At 43.1% G+C, this 17,636-nt stretch overlaps 1 protein-coding gene across 6 annotated transcripts in view; it reads right to left on the bottom strand.

Moving 5' to 3' along the window:
• The window catches only part of CPEB3 (cytoplasmic polyadenylation element binding protein 3), a 180,837-nt gene that overhangs the window by 128,234 nt on the left and 34,967 nt on the right, over window positions 1-17,636 (bottom strand). For 5 of the 6 annotated variants that reach the window (XM_077822603.1, XM_077822601.1, XM_077822604.1 and 2 more), the window contains exon 3: window positions 530-689. In XM_077822603.1, coding sequence (XP_077678729.1) covers window positions 530-689 — 160 coding nt within the window. The remainder of the gene's footprint in view (window positions 1-529; window positions 690-17,636) is intronic. The other variant, XM_077822605.1, reaches the window with a different exon arrangement.

Below are 17,636 nucleotides of genomic sequence, written 5' to 3'. Positions count from 1 at the left end.
TTGGATCTCACACTGGATCACACAAGTATTACTACAGTTGCTAGGATACGTGTGTGTGTGTGTGTGTGTATATAAGATATTCTTTAAATTCTGTTTTAATATCCATGATAAAGGGGATATTTTAGATCACTATCTTCTAACTTAATGATTCATGCAAAATGGTCTACTATAAAAAATTACACAAAATTAAAAATTGAACTGGACTCTTATTAATTGCTTGTTTTCTGAAATAGAAGACTGAAGTTGAAAACCTTACTGAGCAATTTTTTAAGACTGAAAACAAAAACAAGCCTCTATGAAACTAAAGCTTAGATAACATTGGAATTCATCATCTTTCACATATGGCATACTACATTCACACACATTTAGCCTTGGTCATCTGAGATTATTGAGTCATGTTTTTTAGATGGGCTAATAGCAGCTTTAAATATGCACCACTCTGTTTACTAGCAGAAAATGTATAGCAATTATTGAAAAGTTGATTTTTGTTTAAACACCAAGCAAGCATGGACATATGAATATTCCTAACCTGTAAAATGATTCCTCCACATTATATCAGCGAAACTCATTGGTGGGCCACTGGGAGGGTAGTGTTTACCTTTCAGAGGCTCATGATCAGTCCTTATCATATCCATTAAAGAATTTTCCAAAGAGTGCAAGTTAAAAGTGTCATAGGGCCTATTCCGGTCCTAAAAGAAAAGACAGAAAGAAAAACACTGTTACAATATAGTCATTTCATAACACAAGCACACTTCGTACATTGTATTACTTCAGCATTACCAGTTAAAAAGTATCATGGAGGAAAAACATAACATTTATAATAAATCAAGAAAAATTATGATTGTGATATTTATAAATATAGTGTTAAAAGGGATAATACATGGGACTGCTCAAAATAATACACGCTAAGAGTTTTAACATATACCTCTCTCTAAACAGGTGTGTATAACTCTTACCGCAGTAACATTCTCTACATTTAATTAGGATTTGGAAATAACCCCTCCTTCCACACATTTTTTTTTGGGGGGGGGGGGGGGGGGAGGAGAGAAGATAAAGAGTGACATGCAGAGTTTTAAAATTGTATTTCTTTGTTTCCAGCTTCTGCCTTCATTTTCTGACATAGAGCTTCTCTGAACATACGTGGTGCAGAAGCAATCAGTGCTCAGGTAGCCACAGCTTCCCAACAGAGCATTTTTGCTTTCCTCTATGGAAGTCTAACAGGGCAGAGGCAAACTCTCAGATTATAAAAGGTACACAGCAGGGTGCAAGGCAATGCAAGAGAGCTAAGGGGGACAGTACTTCCAACCTCAAGTGTTCAAAAATATTGAGTCAGGCACCAAAAAAACCTCAAGAGATTTCTTTTAAATATCATGATTAAGCCATATTAATTTGAGATTCTTTTTTATTTAACCTTCTGCTTTTTGAATTTTAAGGATTAATTTGACCTCCAATTAAAATGACAAAGTTCATATTATTTGGAGAAGAAACTCTGGTTCTAGTTTTACTCACAAAACCCTAACTACAGTTCAAGGATTTGTTGAGGGCTGAAATGGGTATAACCAGAGAGACAAGGTGGGTGAGGCAATATCTTTTATTGCACTAACCTCTGTTGATGAGAAAGACAAGCTTTGGAGCCCCACAGACCTCTTCTACAGGTCTGGGAAAGGTACTCCGAGCATCACCGCTAAAAGATATTACCTCACCCACCTTATCTAATATCCTGGGAGCGACATGGCTACAACTACATTTCATACAACAATGGGTATAACCACACATTTTAAATTGAGAACGTAACATGAGGCAACAGAAATGCATGTCTTAACTTCACCAGCAGGACATCAGGTTACATGCTTAGAGATGAAACTACTGCATCAACTACCTAATCCACTATCCTGCCACTGCAATACAGTATTCGTAAGGAATGGATACTCAGTGTGGGCAAGTTGGTGAAAAGGTTAGATAGAAATTAGGTGGATTCCCCCGCACACACACAATTAGAAAGAATCTATAAATTTAACTTAGAAATCTACAAATTTAACCTAGGAGATTTTACATGGACGATTCCAGTTTCTTTAAATAAACACAAGCTCTAACTTTTTTTTTTAGTACATCAGGCTAATAAACTAAATATATACATATCGCTAGTCTTAAAAAAAAAAAAAAAAAAAAAAGACTACAGGGGAATAGGATTAAAAATCTTTACACAGCTAAAGGGCCCAATATAAGGGAAATGGAAGAATTGTTTGAGAAGAAATAATATGTAACAGGATGAAACCGAGCAAAGGAACTTTTAAGGCTGGACACCAAGAAAAAGTTTTAACAAGGTCAATTAAACGATGGAATAATCTTCTTAAGGAAGTGATGGAATCCCTGCTGCCAATGTTGTTTAAACTTAAGACAAAGCACTTGAAAATGTTATGCAGGGCACCATCCTGCTGATAAGGACATGGAGTGGGTAATCTAGGACTTCTCCATCTCTAAATTTTAGGATTTTATGAGTGATCAAACTTCATTTAATTAATGCATCAGATACTTCATTCTAGTCATGAATTGGGAAATGTACTACAAACCTGAACCTTTACATTCTCAGTCAATTCATTCACACTGTTACTGACAAATAGGGAGAAAGGATCACGTAGAAGAAGGTAGCAGAAAGCGTTCGATTATTTCCTACTGTGCCGTGTTACATTCACTTCCTCCTCCAGTAAATAAAAGTGGTTCAACATTCCTCTGTGCCAACTGAATAATATCTGCCTTAGACCTAAGAATCACAGAGTCAAAGTTCTCTTCCATGCTATGACATCACAAGATCACTTATGCAGGCCAGGAGGTTAAGTACAGAGTGTTTGGGAAACAACAGCCATAAGGCATATTTAATGTGAGTTTTTTCCCTTCCATATGTGGATCTGGCACGACTAACAGAGGGTCCAGACCTTTCACATGAAGCTACACTTCTGGAGCTTTCTGATCAGCTTGCCCTGAACCTTCAGCATCACAGTACATGCATGAGGATGGCCATATTGGTCCAGAAGTGGGTTGCTATAACCATCTAGAAGCTGGTGACCTCAGACTGCTACAAGTCCTTTGCTAACTAGTTTGGTGCTGGAAAGTCAACTGTGGGTAAAGTGATGGCAAAGGTTTCTGAGGCAATCAGGCATGTGATTTACCCAAAGGTAATGGGCATAAATATCTCTGAACTAATTGCTGGTTTTGAAAGAATGAGTTTATAAATTGCATTGGGCTCCTGATAGGACTCATGTCCCTATAGTTTGCCCTCTTCAAGGAATACATGAGTGCACAAATCACAATGAGTACTACTCCATCATCATGCAGGCCCTGGTAGACCACAAAGGCCAATTTAAGGATGCCAACGTGGGCTGCCTGCAAAAGTTCACAATGCCACTGTTTTCCAGCAACCAGGAGTCTACATTTGTGGACAGGGTGAGACACTATTTCCACCAAATGACATTGTCATAAATGTAGTTAGACCCCCCCACTATTATCCTGGGGACTCTATGTACACCCTTTTGTCTTGTCTCATGAATCCATATCCTGATCTCAGAGGGCCTATCAAAAGAAGGTTCGATTGCATTCTCAGCAAGTCCAGAATGGTGGTTGAACGTGCGTTTGTCAGACTGAAATCCAGCTGGTGCTGTTTACAGCCACGTTAGATGCCTGGGTCATCAATGAAGTCCTCATTATTGTGGCTTGCTATGCTCTTCATCATCTTTGTGAAACCCAAATGTGAGCCATTTGCACCGATTATGAAGCTTTGACAGTCATTGATTGCTGAACTGGTATACCTAGGACAGCTGGAGCATGATGCACCTGAGCACAGAAATCTGGGATACTCTGTGTTCCCACATTATGGATTTGCATAGGCCAATGGAAGAGGGAGAATAGTAAGTTTATGAATGTTTTTGTACAGCAATATTTACAGTACATGAGGTACTATCACATCATGCAATGAAAAGGCGATACTGTCACTGTATACAGTGAATAGGGAGCAGATTGTTATGAATTTTTCATAACAAGGAGATGACTTTATGGAAGCAGGCTGCACATTTACATTATGGATTACTGTACACAGACATATAGAAAGATTGTGTTAAGATACAACCTCCCTGTTGTGCCTTATCATGTGTTTATCTTTATTATTCAAAACACACTTTCTATGATGTGACCTAGCGACGGCAATACATTTTCTTAATTAAATAAAAGCCTTTATTTGTGAACATGGATGTATTACAAACAACCCAAAATTTTACATTACAACTGCCATTAGAACACCAAAACATTAATAAACCAACACCAAAACCAGTAATAAAACACAATGCATAAACCAAACACTGAACAGTGCAAACAGTAAAACCAGTGCTATCAAAACAATCTCCTAAATCTTGTGCGTCCTTTGGAATGTTCTTCCTTCCCTTCCTTTAGAATGCACTTGGTGCCACTGCACGGGTGTGGAAGCCTGCAGGTGGGCCAGAGTCAGCACGGAGATTGAAGTATGCAAGGGAAAGGGGGCTTGGATGGGGGTGCAGGACAGCAAGTGGGTAGATTTGCCATGTCCAGCAGCTCTTATGTCTCAGTTGCATATGCCATCCAACCAGGGAACTGTCCAAAGTGTTCCTGGTCTGTAGTTTGTGGTACTGTGGAGGGGACTCAGGGTGAGGAGCAGGCGCCGCAGGAGTTTACACTCTCGCAGCTATTAGTGAAAGCTGCCTCTCAAAACAGGTCTTTCTACTACATTTAGTCTTCTTCCCTCAAGTGATGCTCCTGTTCCAGGAACTGTGATGCTTCCTCACTGCAACTCTGTCCTCAAGCTCTGCAGCCTGCTTGTGCCTTTCCACATGATGTGAATCCTTCTCTCTTTGGTACTGCACCTGCTTGCTGGCCCTGTCCCAAATGTCAACCATAAGTTCATCAAGGTAACACTTCCTCTTCAACTGATCCATGAGGGTTCTGAGACTCAGTTCTGCCTAAGTCTGCCTGAGTTACTGAGGCAGAATGGCCAATTCAGGTTGAGGAACCTGCAAGACGACATAAAACAGTATGTTATTGTTTTAGTAATGCCGATGGCTCAGTGCATGAGCATAGGAAAAAATCCCCATGAAATGTCATGGTAAAAAAAAAAAAAAAAAAGCACTTTGTAAAACTAAACTTCAATATATTGAGAGAGGAACGCTTCAGATTCTAAAAGTTCCATGGACAGAACCCGCTTAATTGCAGTGAAAAGAGTGCACAGAGAATGGTAAGTTAAAAATCAAAATTGTTTTTTGTTTAGAAATTGCCAACCACCTTGGGCTTTTTTGGGTGTGCATATGAGGGAGTGGACTGTAGCTTACTACATAAGGCCCTCTCTATTATTTCACGCACTCACATTTTGGAAGACAAAACAATTCTTGTGGTTCCAGAATGGTAAAGGGATATTTTATTTCAAGCTGTTCATTGCAAACTAGCCGTATATGCCACAGAAGTTTTCAAACTTATGCTGACTGAACAGCACATTTATGGGTGAACTGGCTTGGTCATGTACCAAGGTGACTCTCAGAAGTATACCATTTCCCAAAATGTGTTTGCCTATCTGGAGTTCTTGCTACAGGAAAAGGTTTGCAGCTATCAGTACCTGGTATTAGGTCAAAAGTCATGGGGCAATTCAACAGATGTTATATTAGCACCCACATGGATTACTGTCTCCTCACAGCTTCTGATAGAGCCTACATGCAAACAAATGCTAATATGGACTTGCCAAGAACTCCACAACAACCTTCCGCCCCCTCGGCACAGTTCTGAACTGCATACAACTCCCCAACTGTCTTTTGGACAAATGATTTTGTCACCCATGGACTACGTTTAGCTTAAATGTATTGCATTTCACTCTCATTCTCCCTCCCAATACAGTTCACGGTTTACAGGAAGCTTGTTAAACCATTGGGCTGGTACAGAGCAGCATAGTAACAGGGAAAGCAATATAAGGTCCATATCTTAACACCCTGGCACATTGTAGCATGAAGGTGTGAGTTTCTATTAAACCTTTGCTTTTAAATGCTTGTTTCACAGTTTGTACTTCCCGATCTCCATTTTGAATTCCAGAAGGTGTTGATAGTGAAGAGCAGGGAGAGGAGGGTGCTAAGCTTCTGGCATGCAATCCACCATTACGGATACATGCTGCTACCAGAGGCTGGTATTAACTTTTGCATTGGAAACCCCTCCCATTATTAAATTAATAAAAACATGAAGACAAACTTACCACACTCCAGGATGACTTCTGTCTCTTGCATTTCTGCTGCCAGTTTTGCAGCAGGGTGCTGCTCCAGGGGTGGCATCAAAAAGCTTCTCCAAGTAGACACCCAGGATGATCTGCAGCTGCTCTAGTGACTAAGCATCTTTGGGAGTTGATTTCAGCAAATTACTTCAGTAGTTTCATCCTGTGCCTGCTGACTCCCTTCCAGTCTTATACTGGATTCGTGGGTGAGAAAGTCACCACCCCGGCTGGCCAGGCTGTCATGAAGAGTTGGTGGCTCTGTGCTTTGCACAGTACCAAACATCCAGTCAAACTCCTCAGGATAGAGGCAAGTTCCCAAAAGTGTGGTTCTCATCACTGGCTTTCCAATAGTTGGTCTTGAGCCACTTAATCCTCTCCCTGCAGTGGTCACTGGTCTGGTGAATCCTCAATGCTGCCAGTTACTTCTCTGTTTCCTGGTACAAGTAGTCATTCCTGGAAGTTTTGCTCGCCTCACATCAGATTCACCAAAATGTAGCTGTGCTCCCATGACCAGAAGGCAGCACACTTGTCAAAGGACTTCTTCTGGTCAATTGCCATTGCAAATGCAGAAGACAGTTTAATCCATTTGCTTCTCAGCAGTCAGATAAAATGGAAAAGTTAAACTACTGTACTTGAACTACTGGGAAAGGGGTGTGCTTCTGTTTCCACTGAATCAATTTGCTATGCTTGGGATGGAGAGGACAAAACACCAGCCAATAAGACTGCAGGATAGTGTTGGCAGACTGAGGGCCTGAGTCCAGAGGGGCCTGCCCAAGCTGCATTCATGCTGCAGAACAATGGAGTTTGGGTCTGAGCTCCCAAGGGACCCAGGCTCAAATCCTCCACCCTACATGGTCCTGGGTCTCAGGCCCAAGTCCGACAGAATTGTGTGTAGGTGGAAGTGGGATTTGGGCTTGAGCCAGAGTCTGAGCTTACACTGCAGTGTAGACATACCCTTGGACCCCCATTAACAGTTATGGGTTATGAGGAAGTAGCAGAGAATTACCTTTCTAGAGCTGCCAGAAAAAAAACAGATCAATATCTTTGTCACAGTTAAACTCTTACAATCAATCAATAAAAAATAAGGTAACCGTACCTCATTGCAATTCCTTCACACCATCTTCTTGCCAACCAATAGTGCAATTTCCTCATACCACCCGCTTGCAGGTCACATGCTATTGCAGTTCTCTTTCAGCAACAGGCTACATCACTGTCTAAGTCTCAGCTTTCAGTTCTACCTCTCAAACTGCCTGCTACCCAGGGTCTTCCCTCCAAAGGCTCACAAGCTGTTCCAACTCAGCTCATACACAGCCTTTGTCTCTAGCCTGATTCCTTTTGATCTCAGGATATTACTTCATTTTCCTGCACTCTAGAGATGACAGAGCCGCTAGTGGCTCCATGTTGAACAGAGCAGTAGAGCCCTCTACTGGCTAGATCCTTTCCCTCTAGCTCAGCCAGGGAGAGGGGAAGGTACTTAACAATGAGCCAGAAGTTCATTACAATAAATTTAGACACCGAACATATCATCTGAAGTACTCCATACAATATTTATGATGCTAGATTTTTGAGAGGCCTGGTTCAATGATTGCTACCTTACAATGAGTTGTTTGTTTTTTTTTTAATAGAACTGCATCTGTGACTTTAGAACATGGCGCCCCATCATTTCAGGCATTGGCACCCTGACAGCAGGATTGTCTGGCTATGTAGACTCCCTCCTCAGGCCCTACGCTACCAGCACTCCCAGCTACCTTCGAGACACCACTGACTTCCTGAGAAAACTTCAATCCATCGGTGATCTTCCTGATAACACCATCCTGGCCACTATGGATGTAGAAGCCCTCTACACCAACATTCCACACAAAGATGGACTACAAGCCGTCAGGAACACTATCCCCGATAATGTCACGGCTAACCTGGTGGCTGAACTGTGTGACTTTGTCCTTACCCATAACTATTTCACATTTGGGGACAATGTATACCTTCAGATCAGCGGCACTGCTATGGGTACCCACATGGCCCCACAGTATGCCAACATTTTTATGGCTGATTTAGAACAACGCTTCCTCAGCTCTCATCCCCTAAAGCCCCTACTCTACTTGCGCTATATTGATGACATCTTCATCATCTGGACCCATGGAAAAGAAGCCCTTGAGGAATTCCACCATGATTTCAACAATTTCCATCCCACCATCAACCTCAGCCTGGTCCAGTCCACACAAGAGATCCACTTCCTGGACACTACAGTGCTAATAAACAATGGTCACATAAACACCACCCTATACCGGAAACCTACTGACCGCTATTCCTACCTGCATGCCTCCAGCTTTCACCCTGACCACACCACACGATCCATCGTCTACAGCCAAGCTCTACGATACAACCGCATTTGCTCCAACCCCTCAGACAGAGACAAACACCTACAAGATCTCTGTCAAGCTTTCTTACAACTACAATACCCACCTGCGGAAGTAAAGAAACAGATTGATAGAGCCAGAAGAGTTCCCAGAAGTTACCTACTATAGGACAGGCCTAACAAAGAAAATAACAGAACGCCACTAGCCGTCACCTTCAGCCCCCAACTAAAACCCCTCCAACGCATTATTAAGGATCTACAACCTATCCTAAAGGATGACCCAACACTCTCACAAATCTTGGGAGACAGGCCAGTCCTTGCCTACAGACAGCCCCGCAACCTGAAGCAAATACTCACCAACAACCACATACCACACAACAGAACCACTAACCCAGGAACTTATCCTTGCAACAAAGCCCGTTGCCAATTGTGCCCACATATCTATTCAGGGGACACCATCACAGGGCCTAATAACATCAGCCACACTATCAGAGGCTCGTTCACCTGCACATCCACCAATGTGATTTATGCCATCATGTGCCAGCAATGCCCCTCTGCCATGTACATTGGTCAAACTGGACAGTCTCTACGTAAAAGAATAAATGGACACAAATCAGATGTCAAGAATTATAACATTCATAAACCAGTCGGAGAACACTTCAATCTGTCTGGTCACGCAATCACAGACATGAAGGTCGCTATCTTAAAACAAAAAAACTTCAAATCCAGACTCCAGCGAGAAACTGCTGAATTGGAATTCATTTGCAAATTGGATACTATTAATTTAGGCTTAAATAGAGACTGGGAGTGGCTAAGTCATTATGCAAGGTAGCCTATTTCCTCTTGTTTTTTCCTACCACCCCCCCCAGATGTTCTGGTTTAACTTGGATAGTGGTCAGTTTGGATGAGCTGTTACCAGCAGGAGAGTGAGTTTGTGTGTGTATGGGGGTGGGTTTTTGGAGGGGGGTGAGGGAGTGAGAGAACCTGGATTTGTGCAGGAAATGGCCTAACTTCATTATCATGCACATTGTGTAAAGAGTTGTCACTTTGGATGGGCTATCACCAGCAGGAGAGTGAATTTGTGTGGGGGGGTGGAGGGTGAGAAAACCTGGATTTGTGCTGGAAATGGCCTAACCTGAAGATTACTTTAGATAAGCTATTACCAGCAGGACAGTGGGGTGGGAGGAGGTATTGTTTCATATTCTCTGTGTATATATAAAGTCTGCTGCAGTTTCCACGGTATGCATCTGATGAAGTGAGCTGTAGCTCACGAAAGCTCATGCTCAAATAAATTGGTTAGTCTCTAAGGTGCCACAAGTACTCCTTTTCTTTTTTAGAACATTAGTATTTCCTAGAATGCTTGCCAAATGGACACTTAAGAGGCAGTGTATTATCAAAATAGAATAAAACCACAATCTACAAAGTGTCAAAATTTCACAAATTAAGAATTCAGATATCAATCATAAAAAAGTTAAATTTTATCTAATTTGGTTTCAACATATTTTCTGGGAATATAAATCATTTATAGATGTAATCATTAAAGAACATTTTAACTTATGTGACAGGGTCAGGCCAGATGGCTACAGGAGAGAGTTCGAAGGCAGATATATTAGTCCCAGATTAAGCAGGTCCATTTTCCCTGGGTAAGGAAACAGGGGCAGTTCCAGAACAAGAAGGAACTTTGCTGGAACAAATTCAGGCAGGCAGGCCAATTAGGACACCTGTGGCCAATTAAGAAGCTGCTAGAACCAATTAGGGCAGGCTGGCTAATCAGGGCACCTGAGTTTAAAAAGGACCTCACTTCAGTTTATGGCATGCATGGGAGGAGCTGAAATTGAGAAGGATTACTGCTGGAGGACTGAGAAGTACAAGCATTATCAGACACCATGAGGAAGATCCTGTGGTGAGGATAAAGAAGGTGTTGGGAGGAAGCTATGGGGAAGTAGCCCAAGGAGTTGTAGCTGTCGCGCAGCTGTTCCAGGAGGCACTCTAGACAGCTGCAGTCCACAGGGCCCTGGGCTGGAACCCAGAGTAGAGGGTGGGCCCGGGTTCCCCCTAAATCTCTCAACTCCTGATCAGACACAGAAGGAGTTGACCTGGACTGTGGGTTCCATCAGAGGGGAAGGTCTCTGGGCTGTTCCCCGACCCACATGATGGATCGGCAGAGACTGTGGGGGTTGTTCTTCTTTTTTTCCCATGCTGGCCAGTGATGAGGTTAGCTGAGTGAATGGCAGGTTTGAGCCACTAGCAAAAGTGGCCAAACTGAGGGCTGCCGTGAATCTCTGAGGCAAGCAAATCCGCCAATAAGCGCAGGACCCACCAAGGCGGAGGAGGAACTTTGTCACATTTTTAAGAAATAATTATGCAATCAGTGGAAGACTCCACCACCTCTCAAACTATATTTTCTTTTTAAATGTTCATTTAAGCAGATTTAGCTCAGGCAAGAACAAAAGTAGAATTCCCAATACAGACAATTCAAAGTGTACACACTGATAAAGTTTTTACATTCAAAAGATCTTTCACTGTTGATTACCATATCCTTTCAGGAAAATAAATTTAACTTCCACTAATATGCAATAGAAAACTAAGAAATTGTAAAAATTCAGCTGGACTTGCTCTTCAGTGGAAATAGGAATAAAAAGGAAGACTAGATAAAAAGATATGGTAATTTAGACATAAGAACTGCCCTACTGGGTCAGACCAATGGTCCATGTAGCTCAATATCCTCTCTTACTGTATCTCTTTGATCATCATCATTCAACCAAGTTTCTGTGATGCCTATTATATTAATATCCTCACAATACCAGGCACTCCAATTCACCCATCTTAGTGTTTAGACTGCTAACATTTGTATACAAGCACTTATAAAATTCTACACTTTTTAGCTGTCTGCCATTATGTGATGTAATTGAATGGGATTTTTTCATTTGACTGTTTCTTTTCAATTCCTACCTGTACTTTATCAACCTCAATCCTCTTCTCCTTACTAAGATATAGAGAATCTCCATTAATAGATCCTTCCCTAAGGGATCTCTGTGCTCTTCTGTACCTGTTGGCTTCCCCCAAGCCCTTATTTAAAGCTCCTTGTAGATGTGTGGACTCACCCCTGCGGCGCCTTCTGCTGGTCGTGGTGGTGAATTAGCTTACCAGGCTTCTGAGCACCCTCTGCAGGCCAGTAATCTGCCTTACCGCTGGCCCCGTGTCCCTCCTGGATCCGGTGCCCCTTGTCTCCTGGGTGGCTGCCCCCTGGCAGTACACCCACTGTCTCTCAGGGTCCCCCTCATCCACTATCCCCACCTTGCCTCACTGTAAGGCTACTACCAGTCACCAACTAGCCCCTGCTCACTGGGGCAGACTGCAGTATAAGAACCACTCATCACTGGCAAGGAGGGGTTTGGACCTGCTGCCTCTGCCTACCTGTGGGTCATCCCCTGTAACCCCAGCACCTCTCTGGGCCCTATGCCAGGACCTGCAGCCTGGGGCTTGCCAGCCTGGAGCCTCCCTGCTCTTCTGGCCCTTCCCCAGCCCTGCTGCCCTTCCAGCACCTTCCTGCAGGCAGCCAGGCCCTGCTCCCTCTCAGACCAGAGAGGGCTTAACAGCTCTTGGCTCGCTGCCCACTTATAAAGGCCAGCTGAGCCCTAATTGGGACTTGGCCCCAGCTGAGCCTACTTCCCTACTCAGCCTGGGCTGCTTGCCCCAGCCACAGCCCTCTCCTGGGCTGTTCTAAGCCCCTCAGGGCAGGAGCGAGTGTCTACCCTGCTACACTCGTCTACAACCTTTTTAATTTTATATGCCAGCAATGTGGTTCCATTTTGGTTTAGGTGATCAAAAACCTTTTTAACAGAAAGGGTAGTGAGACATACTTGTTTGCCTAGAAGAGTCCATCTGAGACATACATCATTTATTTTATTTATAGGCTTTCCATGGAGAAGTGCCTTTAGATGAATATCTTCGAAGAGATCTTAAATGAGAGTTCAGAATAGTAGAAGTACAAGAGAGACAACAGCCTGCATTTTGGATGTAGTGGCCTCCTCCTGTTTTTTATTTCTAGGTGAAAAATAAAGTGCATTTTACCAACAAATCTCTTGAGAGTACTAATGTGGTCAATAGCCTTTTCAAGGAACTACACATGTGAACAGATACTTAAAAGGGGTGGGGAGAGTCGTACATATTTAGCAACTTCATACCATGGTGCAGATTTGTTAGAAACCCGTCTAACTTCAAAAATTCTAATAATTCCCTTCCTTCAAAAATGGAAAGTGTTATGTATGTCAATAGAAAATTACATACACACAGCAGAGATACACACATGATAAATTTAATCTATCAGATATTTATGGGACCCTTATCACCACAGAATCTGAGTGACAATCATTAATGGATGTTTATCCTCACAACTCCCTTGCATCATATTTGTATCAAATATACATGCTATAGCATATAAATACACATATACCCTATATACATATCACACACACTATAAGGCCAAGATTTTCAAAAATAGGAGTCGAAAGTTAGGCTCCTCAGTAAGTTAGATTTTTTTCATACATGCTGAGCACCCAGCAGCTTCCATCAATTTCAGTGGGAGCTCTTGAATGCTCAGCATATTGGACAGTCAGCCCATTTATTTAAGAACTTAAGTTTAGGCTCCTATTTTCTGAAAATCTTGGTCTACCCACCTACCCATGTGGGAAGATAGTCCCTTATTCCTCAGCCTTTGAGTCAGCTCCCCAGGCTTTATTCCTGGACTTTTGTGTTTCCTCTCTTAGGTTTGCCTTTTTGCAGTCCTTCTAGAGTCCACCAGAAGTAAGTTGAATGAACACAGTAGAAACAATGGATCAAAATTCACTCTACAAAAGGTCCTCAATAGCAGCTAGGATGTTTGTAGGGAAGTAAACCTGGGACTGGGAACAAATCAAGTTATGGAACATGAAGAGGTAACGTTCTGGCAGGGGGAAAACTAGCAAGAAATCTACAGATTCTTCTGGGGCCCGAAGAAGCCCACAGAGCCTAAACCTACACAGACATCCTAGGTTGTACATAGAAGAGAAACTCTGGCAAGGTAGGCATCTCCTTTGGGCAACAGGAGTCATCATGCCAAGAAAAGATGAAGTCCAGCAGTCTATCATAGGCTCTACTCGTGCATTGCTATCGATGGCAGCTGAATCCTCCCTATTCATTAATACATGTGGCAGCACATCGTAAGGCCAAAATACTTCAGTTTTGCAAGAAAGTCATTTTGTAACAATGCTCACAGAAGCCATGGATTCCATAGCTTCAAGTCCTTGCATCAGCCCACACATCTCGAGTACTTTTCTCACTACACAGTTACATTAGCTATGTATACACATGCAACATAGCTTCTTAGTTGTGCATTTTATAATCTCAGTGAAAAAACACATGTATTAAATATATACAGCATGGGATTTTTGAAGTGTCATAACTTAGTCAAATTCTAACCAAAATTTCACTTAACCGCTAAAGGCACTTTTCAGTAAAGATTTTTAAGCCAAATTTCAACTTTCTATCTCAAGTCATTTTCACCGTAGAACTTTTTAAAAAATTGAAATTTATATATATAATTAGGCCCCCTTTTGAATGCATGATGATACATTCTTTAGTTATATGACCACATACTATATTTTCCCACTGGCCCCTGTGTCAGTGTACAGGCTGGACCTAGCCTGGGAATTAATCAGGCTTGTGTAGTGAAGGAGATTGCGGTCTTTAAGAACCCTGCCTCTCTTGTTGCAAGTGGGTAGCGAATGAAGCATGGAATCTCAGGAAGAGAAAGGACAGTCTTATGGTTAAGATAATTGCATGCTGTCCTGGAGAAATGGATTCTACCCCACCTCTGTCACAGAATTCCTAAGTGATGCGAGCAAAGTCACTTAAACCAAAACTTTTCAGTGGTGGTCAGTAATTGTGAAATAATGAACACAGCCCACTTGAGATCCTGGGCTCTGATTTTCAGAAGCGCTGAGCACTCACAGCTGCAAACTGAAGTCAATAGGAGCTGTGCTTGAACATATCAAGTGGTATAGAATGCTAAGTACTCTTAAAAAAATCATGCCCCAAGTATCTCATATTGGGTACCCAAAACCAGTGCATAGTTTTGTCTTTAATCTCTTTGCTTCATCCCCACTTCACAGATATAAAACGGGCAGAATAGCCCCTTCACCTTAATGAAGATAAATTTGTTAATATTAGTAAAGCATTCAGATACTATAATGATGAGTGCCATAAAAAGCCTGAGTAAATTAATAATTCTGTCTTCAGAACCTTAATTCCGGCATTTCCTAACTTTTGCATACCTGATTTTTCATGCTTAATAATGTTCTTTTATCATAAGGCTTTTGTGTGCATTTGCATGTAATTTGCTAGGTTTCTAAATAAGCAAACTGAAAAACCGAAATTCCATTATGTGGCATCATATCGACACCCACATAAATCATTAGCAGGGTTAGGACCTTCAGATCCACCACAAAGACCTCTGACACATGAACTAACAGAGTAACTGATAGCAGTGGTAGGCTATCATCCTGTACATGGACCAACCAATAGAAAAGGAGGTACTTTATCAGTGAGTTTCACAAATATCTGCTGACAGCAGAGGAATGACGAGACTCAGAAATCCTAGGTTCCGTTCCAGGGTCTGGAAGGGAGTTGTTTTCTAGTGGGCACAGACTTCTTCCCATTTTCCTCAAGCTTGACCCCTTCTGCCCTGTCCTCTCCAAACCTCCATTCCTGCCTCAGGACCATTTCTACCCCACCAGTGGTTCTTTATCCCAGTCCATCTCCCCACTCTAGGCTCCTCATCTGGTGTCTCTCTCCTCCCCACCACTGTCCCCATTCCTCTGCCCCAAGACTCTCTGTCCCGGCCTCTCTCTAAGCCCCTTGTTTAATCTTTCCCCTCCATCTTTTTGTCCTAGTCTCTCTCTCCTACACACAAACATGTACACATGTTCCCCATCAGTTTCCTTCCTCAGCAAGTCCCAATCACCTGCTGTCACCAGCCCTGTCTCAGTCTTTCCCTCCCAGTCCCCTAGTTCCCACAATTCCCATATATCCCAAACCCTGGTCCCAGTTTCTCTCTCCCCACCTCCTCGAGCCTCTAGTACCATCCCCCTCGCCCTTCCTCAGCTCCCTGTCCCAATATACTTTTATCCTCTCCCCCTGGTCCAGCTTTTATTTTCTCTGTATTCAAATCAGCCATCTTCCTCTTCCACACTGCCTAGACACCACCAGGAAGGTCACTGAATGCACAGGAGAGACAAGCTCCCTGCTCTCAGTTGCAGTACCTTGCCCCATCCAGTCCACAGCAACCAGGAACAGCAATTGCAAGGAAAGCTCTGGGCTGGAGCATTCTCAGTTAAAACATAACAAAAACAAAAACTAGAAAGTTGCAGGAAGGAGGGTGACTGAAAGCACAGGGCTCAACTGGAAATAGTTATGTAGATAACTTTGTTAGTCATTGCTGCTCTTCTACATTACTAGCTCCCAGGTCAATGGTTACTATCAAAATATATTGATGGAGGGGGAGGGGAGGAAACCCAGCAAAGTTCTTATGTACTGCATAGTTGACCAACATCCACAACTGTCACTACTGAAGGCACTTTGCCAGCAAATGGCTCAACACATTTGTTCATTTCTATTCTTTAGATATTAAATGTTTTTCATGTTGGAAGTTTGGGCTGGAGGCGGGGGGTTAAGTACTGTTGAGCTGGTTATTTCGGGGAGATTGTAATAGTTCTGCTGCTTTTGTGAATACATGTAAATTGTTCCCATAATGTAATAGGAGTTTAAAACCAAGCAAATTAGTAATTAGAAGAAGCTTCTAGTATTGCACCCATGAATATTTTAGGTGCAAAATTCAAGCTAAGCATTCCACCATATAATTCAAATAATGTTTAAGTACTGCAGCTGACATTGAACTGGCTCACAAGCTACTCTGGCTCTTGTAATATCTGGAACTTTGAATTAAACAAGTATTGTAACAGTGTGTTTTGTTGTTGTTGTTGTTTTAAATTGTATAATGCAGAATTATAATTTGTTTGCTTTTTTTAACCTCTCTAAAGCCAGCATAGTTATGAGACTATACAAAATACTTCCTTAGTGTTTAAGTTTTCAATTCTCCAAACTGGAGCCGTGCGGGGCAAGCAAATGTAATCCCCTGGGGAGTTGGAGCAAAGGAAGTATAAGGGAGGCCCACAGAAAGAAAAATGTAGAAGTTCTGTTCCTTACCATGTATAGAATTTTCAGAGGTGAAAGTAACTTAAAGGACTTACCTGTACTCCAGAGTCCTGATGAGGGGGCGGGGCCTCAACCGGAAGAGGCAGGGCCTTTAAATCCCCAGGCACTTTAAATCAGGATTTAAAGGGCCTGGGGCTAGGGCTGTGGGAGCAGCAGCTGGGAGCCCCGGGCCCTTTAAATCACCCCCTGAGCTCCCAGCTACAGAGGCAACTGAGAGCCCTGGAGTTCAGGGGTGATTTAAAGGGGGCTATTTGAAGGGCCTGGGGCCACCGCTACTGCCCCAGCCCTTTAACTTGCCACCGGAGCCCCGCTGCTGCTACCCCAGGGCTCTGGCAACAAGGCTCCGGGGACAATTTAAAGGGCCTGGGGCAGATTAACTTTTTGTGGGCTTGGCGCCAAACATTTTTGAGGGCCCCCCTGGGGAAAGAAGAGGCCAGGGGCAAGAGCACAGCAGGGCATGGGGGGGGGGGGGGAAGGATTGGTCCCCAACTGGAGTGAGGCAGGGTCCAGGGCAAGATGAGCACAGTGAGGCATGGGGGAGGGGGGGAATTAGTCCCTGCTGACTGGAGCAAGGCAGGGGCTGGGGGCAAAAACACAGTGGGGCGGGAGGTAGGGTTGGTCCTTGGAGCAAAGGAGGGGCTGGGGGTAAACTGCAAGGGCAGCAGGGCTGGGGAGGGGGTAAACAGGATCCCACACACACACACCCCTGCCCACATAGAGTGGGTACCTACCTTCTCCTGGTTCTAGCCCATTCTCTTTGTC

The sequence above is a fragment of the Eretmochelys imbricata genome, chromosome 7 (genome assembly GCF_965152235.1).
Source record: "Eretmochelys imbricata isolate rEreImb1 chromosome 7, rEreImb1.hap1, whole genome shotgun sequence".
NCBI lineage: Eukaryota > Metazoa > Chordata > Testudines > Cheloniidae > Eretmochelys > Eretmochelys imbricata.
Note: the sequence above shows the minus strand (reverse complement) of the source record. Positions and strands in the feature narration are given on the sequence as shown.